At 48.2% G+C, this 17,507-nt stretch overlaps 1 protein-coding gene across 11 annotated transcripts in view; it reads left to right on the plus strand.

Annotated features, from left to right (window-relative positions):
• NRXN2 (neurexin 2) overlaps positions 1–17,507 on the plus strand; it is a 326,517-nt gene that overhangs the window by 233,022 nt on the left and 75,988 nt on the right. For all 11 annotated transcript variants that reach the window (XM_063316920.1, XM_063316927.1, XM_063316922.1 and 8 more), the window contains one exon: positions 9,740–9,921. In XM_063316920.1, coding sequence (XP_063172990.1) covers positions 9,740–9,921 — 182 coding nt within the window. The remainder of the gene's footprint in view (positions 1–9,739; positions 9,922–17,507) is intronic.

Here is a 17,507-nt window from a genome sequence, read left to right on the forward strand (position 1 = left end):
TTTCTATGCCACCTTCTGCAGCGCAGTTTTGCACTCAGGATGGACTCCCACAGCACACTTCTGCAGGTCGCATGGAGACCTCGGTGCTGCATTCACATAACGCCTAAGTTTGGTTAGTTTTAACCTGGAATAGTGTTAGCCTTTGGGCAAACCTAGCTTCTCTGGCCACTTTCTGGCCGGTTTATTATCTGAACCGCCAAACAGGTTAACTCCATCACCAGGTTGCATGATTTTACCAAGCCCAGCTGTCCTGCCTGCCAGCGCTGTGTTAATTTAGGCTCTCTGACACCGAGACGGCTCTTGTTTCCTGCCATCTGAAAGCCTGTGTGAGCCGCCCTGTGGATTTTGTTAGACTGAAGGACAAGATGAAAATTGCACGAGTGAGCACAACGCACATCGGCTTCAAAGCCACAGAAGTCCCTGGACTTTGCCCTCGAGCACAGTGTAATTTGACTTGGCCGGGAAAGGCGGCATCAGCATGGACACCTTGCCGTCCCTCCAGATTTTAGCAGATGAGCCTCAGGAAGGTTGCTTGCCCGATGCTGGAGTGTCAGTTCATTTAGCTCAGCATCATCTGCTGCTTACTTAGTTTTGTTCGTTAATCAGATTTGTATGCCGCTTGACTGCCAACAACTCTGGGCTTTGATGTCTGCTTTCCTTTCCCTTCTGCCTGGGTATGTCTCAGATTAAATCTGGGAACTGAAAACTGGTAATGGCCTTTTCCTTTTAAATTTAAAAAAAAACATGTTTCCAGTCCTCATGGTTCCACATAAAGATTTTTAAATAGGGATGTCTCGGTACTGCGGTGTATTGGGTGAAGACCACTGGCCCAGTTTTGAGTAATTACATCTCTCTGTGGGTCAAGCCAAAGACATCTAGAGGTCTGCCTGGACAGGAAAAAGTTTTGCAACTTGGGCTGTATTTTTGAGCGACACCCTTTGCTGTTATTTCCCCCTTGGCCCTCTTGCCTGGCAAGCCCCTCCATGCCCAAGGGTCCACTCCACACCCCCAGGGCTGCAAGATGCTCTTAGGGGGTGCATTTGAGATGGCCATAGGACAACCCTCCCAAGAAACCCCCGACTCAGATAATAGGCGATTGGCCAGGTGAGCAACACCAGCAGACCAGGGAGCCCTTCCGTGGAGCTGCAAGGTTTCGTAACAGCCGAGCAGATTTGAGATGCGGGACTCACAGCTCAGCGTTTAAGAATTCTCTGTGTGTTTTGCTGCATCGGCCCATGCAGATTTGCTGACTAAGGGCCGTGTGGCTGGAAAAGGTCCCACAGCTTTCCCTGGGAGAAAAGGGTCCTGAAGCTGCAGGCCTTAATCCCAGAAGCACAGAGGGGGGGTGACGCTCTGTCCATGCGCAGAAACACACCAAGACGATTCCAACGGCTGGTCCTCTGCTGTTTCCTCCCCCGCCCAAAGAGGGGAACGGTGTCCCTTGATGGCCAACCTCCCTCCCACGTTTCTGCATCCGTGGCACTAGCAGTTCTGCAGCGCGTGGTCTCTGGCTCGGTCCTGTGGTGTGTGTGCCTCCCCCTCTTCCCCCCCTTCCTTGGGCCCTAATGGGAAGATGAATTATTCAGTGCTGCTCGTTCCCCCCTCCTGAAGTCTGGGGGGAGCATCTTGCCATCTTGTTGGTGACCTACATTTTCATGTTTTCCCCCCTCGTCCTCTCCCTCCCTGCTTCTGTTGGTTTGGAGCCTGAACAGCTGAGGTTGGTGTGGGTGTACCACGCTGCGGGGCCATGCAGAAGGGGATGGGGAGAACAATACCAAGTCCAAAAGCTCAGGCTGCCGTGCCCACCCACCTGTCTGCCGCCCTGCCAGTCTTGGAAATCTTAGCCGAGATTGAGCACTGGGGGTTATGCTGGTGCTCCCCAGATCCATATTTACAGGGCCATGAGATATAACAGGCTGTGGGCTGGGATGCTGAAGGACGTGTGAGTACTCTAGTTATGTGCCATCCTGTCGGTGTCAACTCCCAGCAGCCACATAGCTGGGCCTTCTCCAGCAACGTCTGTCCCCAGCCTGGCCCTTGAGGTCTTCAGTGATGGCAATTGGGGGGAGAGGTGTTGATCCCCAGAAGCCCTGCCTAATGCTTCCTCCCCCCTGCATGTCTAAAAGGATGGCTTAATGTGCTTGTTGTATTTGGTACGGGGCTTTTGGCTTTTCGTCCTAATGCAAGCTTAGCATGGAAATGCAAGTTTGTGAATTAATCCAGAAGGGACAGGCTGGCGGACGAATATGATCCTGGGATTCTCCAACGAATGGCAATTGTGGTTGTGACGCATTTCAGCTGCATAAAATCTGTGGCAACGTGCAGGGTTTTTTCCCCGCGCCTGCCGCTGTGCGCACACAATCCTTCCGGGTTAGTTAGGCTGTGCCAGAATAGGCTTGGTGTGAAGGAATTTAGAGCTGACCTGCAGAAGGCGTGAGACAGCCATGAAGGAGGGACCCGGAGGAGGGATGACACAGTCCAGAAAGTGATGCAACTGTGAGAAGAAACTCAAAATAACCCCATCTTGATGTTCTTAGTATAAGAGGAGACAGGGAGGAACTCTGACAGGCTTTTGAGTTTCTGTTATCATGCCCTGCAACAATAAAGTATCATTCCTGGAATTCCTGCAGCGTCTCTCTCTTGACCTGGCCTACCTCAGAGGGCAGTGTAATGGGCAGAAAGGAATAACCCCAAGGAACAGCCACAAGCAAGACAGCAGTCAGATAAAAGAGATCTGGGTCGGGGCAGAAATGTAATTTGAGGAAGCGTCTCAGACTTGGCCCTCCCTTGTTCTCACGAAGATAAAGGGAGGGAGGCGGGAAGTGTCTTCAGACTTGCAAGATTCTGTTACTTTAACCCCTATAATAAAAGTAGCATTAGCATCCATGACTTTGGTTTCCAAGTCTGGTCTACCTTGAGGGGCTGGTGGGCTGACACCCAGTCTCTCATGGCTGAGGGGGGTTCGAACAGAAGCTGCACCTCAAAGCGTCGGATTTGTATCGGCAAGGCTGGCTCAGAGGTGTTTGCATGACACATCGAACCCCAAGCTTAGCCACAGTGATTGTGCAAACCCAACCTCTGCATGAGTTTGGGGTGTGGTGCATGGTCTGTGCAGCATGAGAAACTGGGCTAAATCGAGGCTGGGCCATTTAGGGTTCAGCAGGTTGTGTGAACCCTGCGGGAATTTTGTATTCTGTGAACACAGCAAACACACTGGTTTACCCAAGTTTTGGGTGTTGTGTGAACCCATGAAATTGGAGCAGTTGTCAGTTATGGGTAAGTTGGCCTATTGCAGAAAGCAGTTTTTCTAGGTCCAGAGCAGGGCCTTAAGAAAGCAAATGTAGAACACCGGGATACACTGTTCCTGAGCATGTGCTGAGCACAGTTTTTACAGGCTTAGCTTGTGCACTAATCTGTTTCCCGAGTAAATCTCTTGGTCCTGTTTCTCCCAAGCTGTTGCTATTACTATTATTATTATGGTTGGTTGCAGTCAGCCAGTTGTTTGGACTGGATTTGGCTTTTTTGTCCACCGACTGAGTCCTTCCCAAGGACCTGGGATAGGCAGATGTTGTTGTTTAATAATATTAAAGGTATCGTCGCAGGATGTCAGCTGTTCAAAGTAAAGCTGCCTTTCGGTGGTGGTGGTGGTGCTGCTGCTGCTGTGGCTGCTGTTGTTGTTATTGTTAGTATTATTATTAGCATCATTATTCTGTTTGGAAACTATGGACAGTTAGAAACTTTCTCCTGCATGTTCCAAGTAGATCTTCTCATACCTTGAAATAATAACTGTGAAATTGCTTGGTCTCCCTGCGGAGGAGAGATTGAAAGACTTGGCAGGAATCAGCTGGGGTGGGGGAATCAGAGATAAAACCTAGAGATTTGGGTCAGGGCAGGGGAGTGAGTTACAGAAAGCAATTCGTACAAGGGAGACTCACCTTGAGATGATAGAGGTCCCCTTCCACAGCTTTTTGGTTCTGGCAATGCTAGGAAAGACGGTCTCTGCCTACATGGGGATTACAGTTGGTTCAGAAAGGGGATGCCTCAGATCCTGTCATCCAGTTAAGGGTGGGGGGCAAGGGGGAGTCCTGCAACGGTGAAGTTCTGGGCAGGAGAGAGAAGTAAACTGAGGTGGCCCTTGAAGCTGGTGGCGTCTGTTTGCAAAAGAGAGGAAGGAGATCAAGCAGACGCTTGGATGGGTCCTTGGTCAGGATTGGGGTGCAAGATGGCAGAGGAAGACCCTCCACTCAGGGTCACAAGCATTGCTTTTCATTTATTTAAAATAGGGAGGGGGTCTGCCCAGGAATGGTGGCTTGTCTGGGATGGCAGCTTGCTCTCAGTTCGTCCTTCAAGAAGAAAGGCAGGATATAGATGATCATGATCATGATCATGATGACGACTTCATAAGAGGCACAGTTTAAAAACAACAGAATAAATTTATGCAAGATGTTTGTCAAGATTAGTTGCTAACCCAGAGAAAGGTTTAATCCAGCAGCCATGAATTGTGCTGTTTTTTCCCAGGTATTATAAACATCTAAATAAATAAACTTTACAAATATATTTAGAAAATAGCACCACCCTCGCTTGGAAATCAGTATCCGCCCTTCCAAACTAGTCCAGCAAATGAATGCAGCAAATAGTCCAAATAACCCAGTCCATGAAAAAGCCCAACTCTCTTCAAAACCTGCCATAGGAAAGGATCCAAAGGCTATTGAAAGTGAGGGGGCTTCAAGATGGTTGGACCCCTTGGCAAGGCCGAATAGATTAGAAAACAGTGTCAGGGTTCATGGGACACATTTAACCTGGTTCTGGAATTAATCGATTTTCTGAGTTCATGCAGAGGACTCAGCCATGAACTGTCTGTCCCAACTTAGGCCATTATATTAGATCCTAAAGTTTTTTTGATAATCCACACAACACTTTGAAACATGGGAATGGATGGTTTTCTGATTGACTGCAGCCAGACAGGTGCTGTAGAAGCAAGATCCTGGCAAGCAGCAAAGGATTTTAGTATTTCCGTAAGCTGGCAAATACGCTGGAAAATTGCTCTAATGGAAAAATGGACTCCTAAAAAAAAAAGACAGCAATATCACAATAATGCCGGAGATGGTTTTAACTTTGCTTGGTTTAAACTTATTAATTATGCACAACGAAGTTATCCAGATCGTCTGCTACCCTATTCCAGGTTCAGAGATAATCTAATTAAATTAGGCTGTAGATATTTTGCTTCTATATATACTCCGCTGTATGGTTAATTGTTAAGAAATGTAAATTTAAAAAACTCCAGAGCAGTGCTCTCTGAAAGGGTTGGGTTCACCCAATCCCTTTGCCCAGAAAAAATGTCTAAGATTAAAACAAATCCAGCTCAAGCCCGTTGTGAAAATGCAACCTCGAAGTCTTTCCCCTGCCAGATGTTTCCGCAGCTCTGGTTCAATGAGTTGTGTGAATGCAGTGCTGCCCAAACAGCGCCACTGATATTTCTCCCAAATCTAACAGATCTCAAAAATCGGGGCTGATGTTTATCGCAACCCACCATGGGTGGTGGCTGAATTGGGAGACGATAGAGGCTTTAGACCCCGGTCTTCTGGCCCATTCCTCTCTCTCCGAACCTTCTTGGTGGCATCAGGGTTTCATCCCGTCATCAGGACTCTGAGAGTGAAAGGGTGGGAGAAATTGCCCTCGCTCCATGAACGAAAGATGCGTGCGTGCACATTTCAGTTTGCCAGGCATTTGCTGCAGCGCCGTGGAGATATGAAATATGCATTAGTCTTTCCGAGGCCTGGAGCAGCTCGCCGGGTGGGTGGCGAGTCTCATGTTCCGGCTCAGAGCTGGCCGAGGCACGCCCTGGAAACTGGCCGTGGGAACCGACTAGGGCAGGGATGGTCGAGCTGCTGGGCATTGGGCAGGTTGGCTGGATACAAATTGGCATCTGAGTGAGGCAGCCGCCCCGATACCCGCTCTGCTCCCCCAGGTTTCCCCGCATCATTCGGCCCCAATTCTTGGTCTTAAAAGGCTTTGATTTGGGGACAGGCTCTGTGCCTCTTTAAAAAGAAAAATGCAAGAGGAAGCTGGTGTGCTGTGAGAAAGCCTCCCTTCCCAGCATCATCTTTATTTACAGTTGCTCGGGGATTTTTAGTGATCAAGTGGGCTGGAAGGTTTAATGCTCCTGGGTCTCCCTCGGCCCGTAGCTGCGTTCTTGGAAAATTAAAAATGGCAAATGACTCAGTTTGGAAACAGGCTCGCTTGAGTAAGTAAGCAAGCTGAGATGGAGGATCCGGTGGGAGGGTTACAGCCTGGGCCATGTGCTTTGTGTCTGAGTGGCCACCCTGTTGTGGCTGCCATTTTGTCAGTAGACAAGGTCCTCTCCCCCTCTCCGCCCCCCCTCAGCCATTTTGTGAGAATGCTCATATCACGCTCTCCAACCCCGCCAGTGCCCGTTGGTTCCAAGCAGCTCTCTTCCCCTGCTGCAGAAGATTGTCCCATCCGGCGTTGGAAGGAATTCTTTGCAGGTAGAAATCTAGCCTGGGTTGCAGAGGTTGAGTTGCAGCCTGCTCTTAGCCACCCTCCCCAAATCCCAGCAACATCCATCACCAAACTGGGACAGCCAACTGGTGAACAACAGAGGCGCAGCGTCCCCCAGTCTTAAAGAAGGGTAGCCTCCAGTTTATCCAGCCTTGGTACGGGAATTTTCCCCTACCAGGCTGGCTCCACCCAACACCCTTAGCTGGCTTGCCGAGCAGACCCTATTCTGGTGTTCAGGTAACCCTTGGAACTTAACCTAGCTAAACAGGCAGGGTTCACCCCAAACACAACCACCCCCCAGGTGAACCAAAGTTAAAACTCACCAAGCTTTGCTTGTTTGCAAATGTAGCCGCTGGGTCTTGACCTGGCTTAGTTGGGTGTGTTACGCAAACACAACCAGCTCCTGGCAGTGGAGAAGTTTGGCAAGTTGAAACTCAGTTCGATCTCAGCCCCTGCTCACTGTTTAAAACACCTGACCCTCTTTCTCTTGCGGAGTTGTGGAGAGAACAGGAGGCACCGATTCAGCAATCCGGCAACCTCACACTCCAAGGTCTGCAAGGACGAGGCATGCCAAGGCCTGCCGGAGAGCCGGTGGGGTTGAAGGCGTGCTGAAGGGTTGCTCCGAGAGGCTGTCTCTCTCCTGCTGGGCAGGCAGAAAATGTGAAGGTGAGGGTAAATTTGATTAGTGCTAATCTCCATTTTTTTCCCTGGCTTTGTACGTTGTGCAAACCCAGCCTTCTGGGTTAATCGATGGTTCGGTGTTTTGTGCATACTCGGAAACAGATGAAATAGCTAGCCAAGCCCAGCATGCTGTGTGAATACAGCCCGAGAATTGTAAATAGGTTGACCACATTTGATCTGAGTGCATAATGTGACTCAGTGGTTAATTTATAGTCCAAAATTAGTTCGACTGAGCAAACCAGGATCTGGTTAACTGCAGGGAAGCAGCCCAGGCTGTTGTATGAGCAGAGCCCTTATGTCGAAATGCGCTTGCTGAAGAGAGGGGCGGAGCCACCCGGAATGGCGGTCGGGCGGGGGGTCCCCTGAGGTCTGCAGGCTTAGCCAGCCAGCCAGAAGTGCAACGTTGGCACCAGTTCCTCTCTGTCTTGAGCAGGGACCCCAACCTGGCCAATCTCTAGATGGGATGACTTCAAGTCCCAGAATTCCACACCCAGAATGGCCATAGTGAAGAATTCTGGGAGTTGGATCCCATACAGCTGGGTGTTGCCAAGGTCGGGAAGCACTGGTCTTGAGTGACGCTCAGGAGCCCAAGTCTTCTTGCGTGAACAGATGGGCACTGCCTGGGTTGGACGGAGGAGAAGAGGCAAGTCCCCGTCCCCACCAGCTGACTTCCTCCTTGCCCCACTGTGGCCTCTGCCCCCTTGGTTTTGGGCGTTCAATCACAGAGTGAAAGGTAACCTCAGAAGTCATCTAGTCCAACCCACTGCTCGGGGCCTATCTGCTAAAGCATTCTGGACAGATGGCTAGCCAGTCTCTGGTTGCAGGCCTCCAGGGAAGGGAAAGAGACCACTTCATGTGCCAGGCATGTACAATGGCATGTTCCCCTTCCTTTAGAGATCTTCAAACAGGCTAGGACAAACTGCATGCCAGAGCCCAAACCACCCCTCCCTGAAGTCTCTTGAGGACTAGAATGTTAGGAGAAAACTTTAAGGCTGGGATGGATTCCTTTCCCCAGGGCCAGGCAACCTATTCCATTGGATGACTGCTTTTACCATCAGGAAATTCCTCCTAATATCTAATATAAATCTGCTCCCCTGTAGTTTCATCCCTAAAGCACTGTGTGAATGCAGCCAGAGGCAGGCCTGAAGCCACCCTCTGAATCTGCAATGGGAGCCACAGGTTCTGGCAGATCTTCTGGTGGGCCACACCCACCTCCCCTTAAGTACAGCTGGACAAGAGGCTGGTCGACGCAGCTGTGACTTAGTGACTTGGCCGTACAAGACTCCGGACACTCAGTATTACAAGTGGGTAGCCAGGATGCCATTTTGCAGCGCACGCCTCCCAGTATTGCGGGTGAACGTTCTCGAAGCCCCTGCTTCCTCCCGTCCCCAAATCTGCTAGTGTGGGGCAAATGCAACTGGTAGTTTTTCCTCTGACCTGGCTGAGCATGTTGTGTGAGTGCAGCTCATGTTGTGCCCATCAGGAGGAGTGGATGTGGTGTCACGTGCCTCATGCCACAGTTGTGCAAGTGTACAATTTGCATCAGCCACATTGCAAGAAGAAGATCTCTTCCTGTGAGGTTGGGCCAAGGGCTGTATACAGCATGACGGCTGTAGTTTGCCCACCCCTGCTCTGCGAAAGGTGTAACCCTCTCCACTGTTGTTTACAAACCATGATTTCTTCCTTGGAATAAACTTGTGTGATGAAAGCACCAACAGCCCCGTTGAGCACTGATTTCTACCTGTGCGTGGTGGCGTAATCTAGGCTCTCATTTCTGTTTGTTTACACTAAGCGTCTACTTCCATGCTGCCTGTCATTTCAAAAGGTTTGAGGTTGTTTGCAGTAATTAGCAGAGCTTTGAGAGTCACAATAACAATCTAAGTGAAAGAGATCTCATTGACACAGATGCAAGAAAAAAATAGAGGAAAAAACAAGAGCCTAGAAAATCAAGGAAGGTTTTCAGGGCCTGGAGCAGCTAGATGAGGGCCAAAGCACTCTGCACATGTTCTGACTTCCTGCTCTCATAAACCTCAATTAAGTATCTATCAATCAATAAACTTTCTTCCATCTCAGACAGTGTCAAAGCCTTGCTTCAAGATGATGGGGACAAAATAAAAGATACACCAGCTACGTAACAATTGCCTAATAGAAAATACAATAATTTAGAGTCATAAAACCGCTTATTCCTCTCTCCCTACACCTTCACCTTCTCCCTGGGAAAGTCCTGTGCCCGGCAAGTTGCCAAGCCGGGTTTTACCACCTGGTGCTCCATTTGGGAGGACTTTCTCTGCAGGCAAATAGTTGACAGAACAGTCCTCCAGAGCACCTGCAAATGTTAGTCGTACGGGGGCTGTTGGGGGTCAGCTGAGTCCTGCTCTGAGCCACCTACAGTTTGGGGCAGATTGGAGGGAGACGTTTCTCTATTTCTGGCCTGCAGGAATCTGCCAAAAACTTGTGTAAAGGAAGTGTAATCCTGTTGACAAGGTAGGAGTTCCACAGGCCTTTCTTGCTGACTGTTCCTTCTCCTTCCTCTTTCTAGCTGGCACAACATACATTTTTGGGAAAGGCGGGGCGCTGATTACATACATTTGGCCCCCGAATGACCGCCCCAGCACGCGGGCCGACCGGCTGGCCGTGGGATTCAGTACGCATCAGAAGAACGCGATTCTGGTGCGGGTGGACAGTGCCTCTGGACTCGGAGACTACTTACAGCTGCACATAGTAAGAAATTGGGGGGGGGCTGATTGCGGGAGGACGATTGGCAAGGTGGAAGAGTGTCCATCTTGGTGGATTGGAGCAGATGAGGTAGTCGCTGCCTCTCTGTCCCTCTGTTGCTTGAAATGTTGCTTTTTGTTGAAATAAAACGGAAGGAAGTGGAAAGGCGGCCTGTGGCAATGCAGAGCTCCTGTTTTCCCCATCCTTTTTGTTCCCCAGAATGTCTCTGTCAGTGAACAGCACCCAGATGCTTTAAGAGGGGGACAGTGGGCCTCTGCAATAAAAATGTTAAAAAGGCTTCCTCCTACACAGAAAAAGGAGAAAAGTAGCCTTATTTGATCCATTTATTCATTTATCCTGCCTCTCCTCCAAAACTCAAGGTGGCTTACTTAGCACTCTGTTCCTCTACCTTTTTCCCCACAACAACCCTGTGAGGTAGGCTGGATTGACAGCGACCGGTCCAGTGTCCTCCCCATGGACTTGAATCTGGCTCTCCCCACCCCTGGTCCACCACCTAAGCCACAGAACCATCTTGCAGCTTGTCTTCTAGGAAATTGGGGGGGGGGTTGTGCACAGCTGGACCTGCCATTTTGAGAAACCTCCCCAAATTTGAGCTGAGCTGCTGAGCTGCCTTTCTTTGAAAGAAAGCCAGAGCGGGGACCCTCTCGCCAAAGTGGGCCAAGCCAGACCTGTCCAGAGGGTGCAGAAAGCCCAACAGAGCCCAGGTCCTGAGGCTTTGGGGCTGGGTGTCCAGTTTCGTGGCTTTGAAGTCCCCAAATTTCTGCACAACCCATTTAACTAACCTGGTTCCTGAATTAACCCATTTTCCATCTTACCTAAAGTGCTGGCCCCTAAACTATCCCACAGACACAGCTGTGTTTGCTCTGTTCCTGCTCTTCACTGAGGAATCCTGAGCTGTTTTAAAACGTTTAACCCTTTTTGAGATCAGAAAACTTTCCTTGGCACATCCTTTGCCAGCCTGGGAGGTGATGGGCAACCTCACTCAAACCAGCTTGGCCTGAAAGACAGGCAAACTCCGATGGGGTCCGTTTCCTGCAAATCCATAGCACCCCTCAACTGCAGAATCCTTTTTGCAGAGATTCCTGGCTGTACCCCAAATGGGCTGGATGGCCGGTTTCATAAAGCTGGTCCGTGAAAGACCATCCAGCTCTAGTTTTACAGCATCCCAATGTGGGTTACTTTTCGCCTTGGCTCATTGTTTGGATTGCTGTGGCTTATGGTTCAGGGTACCATTTGCCAGCCCAGAAAAGGGCTTAATTCCATCACCAGGTTCAGCATGATGCACAGGCTATGAGGGTAATCAGACTACATTTTTGTGTGCATGGAACTACCCAGTCACATTCAGTGAATTTTGCCAGGGACCTTCCTCCTTGTCTTCCATTGGCCATCCATTTCATGTTTTCTGGCTGGTTTTTGTGTCTTTTTTCCTTGAATCCATAAAGAAGAAAGTGGCGTGTGTTAGGCACCCACTGGCTGAAAATCCTCTTATCCATTTGGGGTCTATTAGCTCTGTTTGGTCTATCCCATGATTCACAGTGTATCCTTCTGTATCCCAATAGGAAGCAGCACCTAATTCCAGAAGCTAAACAGGTTCTGGGCTGATTAATACTTAGATAGGAGCCACTAGGAAATCCCAGAGCTGTAGGCTAAACAGACAAGTTAAAAAAAAAAGCCCAGGGAAGAGAGGCATTGAATTCATACAGAAGGGGGCTTGACTTTTAGTCTGCAGCAAAGTGCCTAGCAGGCCTGGACTGATCTCAAAAAAAAAAAAAGCTGAGCAAGGAGGCCTGGTTAGTGCTTGGATGGGAGACCACCAGGTGATCCATTAGAATCCCAAAGGCTAGAGTGGCTTGAAAAAATATCCTGGAAGAAGTAAGTAGCAAACCACTTCCATGTTGCTGCAAAGAAAACTTCATAGAAGTGTCCCTGAAGTCACCAGGAACTGGGCATGACTTGGAGGAGACCTTATCTTTTCCTTTTTCTGCAGTTAATGAAGGGCTAAAACTCATATTTTACTTGCTTGTTGTCACACTTTGCATGCACTCCTCATGCTTTCCTTGTCTTCCCCTTTCCCCCAGCAAAGTTGGTCCCCCATTAAAAATAATGGTGCCTAAATTGGTGCCACAATCCCTCCTTAATGCTCTGATGTGCTCAGGGGCCCTCTTTGCCCCCAACCCTGAACGCCAGCTTCTGAATCTCTGGTGTGTGGAAACGAAGGAAGTACGTGAGCCTTTCCAGCAAATGTCCCCAGCCTCTCTGTCGTGGCTCTTCTAAAAAGGCATTAGTTATGGAGAAGGAGTTCGTTGATTGTTCTTGAAAAGAGTCTTTACCTTTTTTTTTTTAAGTATTGCTCATAAGAGGTTGGTGAGAAGCTGAAATGACTCTCTGTATGCAAACATAACATGAGTTGGTATGAACAGGTGGAATAGAAACACCGCAGATAAATGTATTTTAAAAAAATAAACAATGCAGCTTCCCTTTGACAACTTCTGCAGGGGCCTCCCCTTTCCTGCATCACCCTGAGAGTGAGCTGGACCCAAATCCTCCGTTCTTCTTCTCTTTCTCTCCATCCCAAGGAGATGGTGCTGTTGAATGGCCCACCAGCCTATAGGGCTGCTCCTCTTAAGTCTGTTTGTTTGTTTGTTTGTTTGTTTATCCCATGTGTCACTGCCCATCTCCTCCCACCAGAGGATTACAACAAAAGTAATCAAATAAAACAGTAAATATAAAATTCCAATGCAATAGATAAAAATATAAATACCATTAATAAATAACTGTAAAAATATTAATTTTTATAAATTAAATATAATAAATTATAGATATAGATATATAGATATTATAGATATATAGATATAGATATAAGAAACGAAAAGATACAATTTTTAATTAAAAAATTAATACTTTTGTACCAGCCTTTCTCACCCTTTTGACCCCGGAGGAACCCTTGAAATATTTTTCAGGCCTCGCTTGGGGAACCCCTGCACATTCAGGCTCAAATATAGGCCAGAAGTTACAAAATATTATATTTGTTTCATGGGTAGGCCTGTCTATATGTATTAACCATGTTCTTAAACTAAAAATAAAGAATGAAACTTTCCTCTTTAATGCAAAGTTGCCCGAATTTGAAATAACTTTTTAAATAAATTGTGATCTCCCGGGGAACCCCTGTGACCTCTCGCGGAACCCGAGGATGCCACGCAACCCTGGTTGAGAAACCCTGCTGTATACATTAATTGCTATGCACAATACTGGGGGAAATGGAGGGGGGAAAGTCGTTACTTAATGAAATACGCAATGCATGGAGGGCCTCCCCCCCACCCCTCCCCATGCAGGCCCCAGATGGCTACAGCATCATTTCCCTTAGTTTCCACTAGTAGGAACTCTGATCTCAGCAACTAGGTTTCCCACGACTTGTAGTTTGCTTTTTTATTTATTGGTTAAGTTCTGTGTGGGAAAGGCCTAATTTTTCCCATCCAGGCCATGACAGGCGCGTCTGCGTTGAATTTCAGCCAAGCAGGAGTCTTGGACTGGGGGACGAGATGGGCTAAAGTGACCCACGTGGCCCGTCCCCACCCCAAACTTTAGGAATTCCCCCCTTCCCCCCGAACATTTCAAAGATGCATTTTGGAAGGCTGGAGGAGATCTGTGGGATCGCCTATATCCTTGTCCCTCTTCTTTCCCTGTTTTCTACCAGAAGCCATCTTGCCTTTGACGACTCCTCTTCCAAATCCATAGCAGGCAGCCCAGCTTTTATGATTATGACTTTGACATTCCTCCATCATGTTTTCCAGCTTCTTTGAAGCAGTCCCTGCATTTTGATCTGCCTGCATTAATGTTGAATTTGATAGCCCTACAGTCACTCTTTCTAAACTAGCCTCCCGACGCCATTTAGGATTCAATCCAGAGTCTCTTCCGTCTGGTTGGATCCAGCACCAACTGTTCGAAGGAACGGTCATTTTGGGTACCGAGATATTTCCTCTCTTTGTCATTGCCAGCAGGGAAGGAGTTGCACAATGTTCCAAATTCAGAATGCCCTGCGCTCAGAATGGCCGTTTCAAGTGTTCCAAGCTGAGAAATAAACTTTTTTTTTCACCGTTTCATCCCTAATTGCCAGCAAACAGTCTCGTCCAGTCTAAAGGAGACATCTTTCACTCCAGCACTGGTTGGAGCATTGCACTGATTGCAAAACACTCACAGGCTCTCACACACACAAACAAGCCAGTGATCAGAAGTGGGGAGCACAAAAAAATTGCATTATAAACTGTAAAATAGCCTTAGCAGCAGCTTGAAACTTCTAGGGAAAAAGGAAGAAAATCCCATCCCTTTTCAAGTTTATGACATCCAATTTCTTCCCCTCAGAAAGATTAAACCACCACAAGGTTTTCCATCCTCGGCTAATCCATTCGCTTGCATGTCAAACTCTTATCACAGATAATTTTTTTTAAATGCTCACATCCAAACCTACCCTCTTCTACCTGTCTTCAGAGACATGCTTTCATATGACCATCGAGTCTTCCCCTGGCTAAACATACCTGGTTTCTTTCAACTGTTCCACATCTGGTTTGCCTTCTGTGGCACCGGCTATCTTGGCAGTCCTCTGAATTAATTTCAAGTATCCGCCTCCGTTTCAAGGAAGAATGCCCCCAGCTGATCACTGCAGAGCAGATGCCCACCTTGAACTGCTGCCGAGACCCTGAGAGCAATGCCAGTGGCGTGAGCGTCTGTAGCGCGCCCAGCAGGGCTACCGCAGATGGTGCGACCCAGAGGAAAGCTGTGCGGCCAACAGGCATCCACAGCGGTGGGCTCTGCAGGCACGAGAGAAGCCGGGCCACCTAGGCGGGGACTCCAGAGCCAACTCTGGAAGAAGGCGCTTTGCACTGGGGCCAAGAAAACTGTACGGATGAGAGATTTAATTAACTTCAGATGCTGGGTGGTGAGATCCGCTGGCCCCCAGTTGGAAGGCGCACAGTTACTAAGGAAGAGCGCCGAACTTCTGCCGTGTAGATGCAGGGGCCAGGTGGGGAGAGTCCCAAGCTGCAAGGAAGTCTGGACACCGACGATGCCGCTACTGAAACGGTTGCCTTCCTGCCTTTGGAAAGAAAGAAACACACGCACACACCATGGAATGTGAGAAGCCTCAACCGAGGAAAACTTGGTTGAAGCAGGATGCCCAACGAGTCAGAAGATGGCTCGATCGACTCAATTCAGGCCCTGAGACCATGCGAAGAAATGGAACGCCCCCAAACGATATTGCTGAATATGTGCTTAGCTATAACCAAATAAGCAATGGGATCATATCTATTTTGGATCAGCGGGTATCCACGGAACTTCAACATCTGCCCTGCTAGAGATGCAGCAGCGGAAGACGCCGAGGAGTTCTATGGCAAACCACAAGAGGTGCTTAAAGGTCCTTTTGAAAGGACCCAGGATGAATGAAGGGAGGTGGAAATGTACAGGTTGGGGAAGCAGCTGAGCCTGAAAGGACTGGAAGGCTTGGATTGGGTAACTGCAGGAGGGAAGCAGAGAATTCTTTCTTTGTGCTCGAGATCTGCGCCAGGCACAGGAAAGACAGATTTGACACATGGACCTCGCTGATGCACCACCAGGGCTTCCGTTGTGTGTTGGGGCTGCCATCTTGACCTCTTGTTTGCCCCCCCCAGACACCTTAAACTGACCACCTAAAGGAATCCATCAGCCAGGACCCTTCTGGGGGCAGCTAGTGAAACCTTGGTGTCAGATGAGCAGCCTAAATTTTGGTTCTGAAATCCAGGAGGTGAAATACAGTCAGAATATAAGATCGACATAAGGAGTAGATGCAGGATGCTTATCCCATGGGAAAGACACTCTGAGAGGCGGCAATGGGAAAAGATAAGAGGCCCTGTAAAAGCAGAGACGGGAGGAAGAGAACCTGAAATTTCAAAGGGAACAAAAGATTCCAGCAACTTTTGAAACTGTTGTGCTAGCCAAGGAAAGATGGAGGTCGCCTTAGGCAACAAACAGCTGAACAGGGACCTTCAGCTTCGGGTGAGAAGAGACGTGGAAAGAGATCTCAGTTAAGTATGCGGAAAAGGGAAGGAGAAGAACAAGAAAAGGAGCAGGAGGGATTTTTTAAGAAGAGCGGTGAAATTGCAGGAAAAGGTCTAGCTACAGTAGGATGCGAAAGTAGAATCGCGGAAGAGAGACGACAGACGGGAAGAAAGTTATATGGAAAAGTTCAAACTACAGGTAGTCCTCACTTAACGACCACAATTGGGACCAGGATTTCAGTTGCTGAGTGAAGCAGTCATCAAGCGTATCTGACCCAATTTTATGACCTTTTTTTGTGACGGGCGCTAAACAAATCACCACAGGTGTTAAGCAAACCACATGGCCGTTAAGTGAATCACATGGTTCCCCGTTGATTTTGCTGGACAGAAGCCAGCCGGGAAGATCGAAAATGATGGCCACATGATCACGGGATGCTGTGATGGTCATAAATGTGAACTGGTTGCCAAGTGCCCAAATTGTGATCACATGGCCGCGGGGACACTGTGACAGTTCTAATGTGGGGGCCAGTCATAAGTTGGTTTTTTCAGCACTGTTGTAAATCCGAACCATCACTAAACGAGTGGTTGTTAAGCGAGGACTACCTGTATATGTACCAGAATGATGTGAGGAAGGCCAAGGGCCAGAAGGTCTGATTAGACCTGGGCAATGAAGAAAAGCAACTGGGGGAAAAAAGGCTGAATTTGAAGAAAGAGAGTGGCTCTGAAAAGGAGACTGTCACCATATTTGTTTAACACCCAGAGCAAATGTATTACAGAAATTGCAGTACTGGGGAAATGACAGCTAGAATCGAAAAAGAAGGATATAACGCCAGCAATTTGAGATCCGCAGACGACGCTGCTTTGTTAGACAAGCTTTTGAAAAGCTCGTTATAAAAGGAAAAATGGAAAGTGAAAAATCCAGGTTAATGTTAAATATCAAGAAGACAAAGGTAATGTCAACCAGCATCTTCCCGAACTTCCATTTAACATCAAGGAAGCGAAGGTGGCGGATGGTTTTATTTCCTTGTGCTGAAGAAGCGCTAAAGATGGGCAGCACGCTAGGGAAGGAAAGGGGAGATGAATTTTTGGGGAGGAAGGCAGTGGCAGACTTAGACAAGATCATGAAGGATGCTTGAATGACAATAGAAATCAGGCTTGTTAAGGCAAATGTGGCTGGAAAGCTGGATATTGGGAAAAGGCAAGAGGAGGCAGGACTGGCCCTCTGAATTAGAGGTTTGGAGGTGGTTATAAAGAGCCTCGTAAACCATTCAGTCCATCCAAGACTAAATAAAGGATGGTTGCTCCTTGAGATGATGATCGGTACTCATAGACTTGGGCCCAGGATTGGGCTAGAAAAAAATAATCGTGCATGGCAAAGTTGCACAAAGAGGAAGGCAATGGATAACGTAGATAGACATGAGCAAAGAGATTACTGGGACATCCTTAGAGCTGTGAGTAAAGACTAAAGAGAGATTGAGACAGGGAGTCTGTCCATACAGCCTTCAAGAGTCAAGCCTGACTCGATCTACCTAGAACTTACTGCAA

This window comes from Candoia aspera, chromosome 17 (assembly GCF_035149785.1).
Source record: "Candoia aspera isolate rCanAsp1 chromosome 17, rCanAsp1.hap2, whole genome shotgun sequence".
Taxonomy (NCBI): domain Eukaryota; kingdom Metazoa; phylum Chordata; class Lepidosauria; order Squamata; family Boidae; genus Candoia; species Candoia aspera.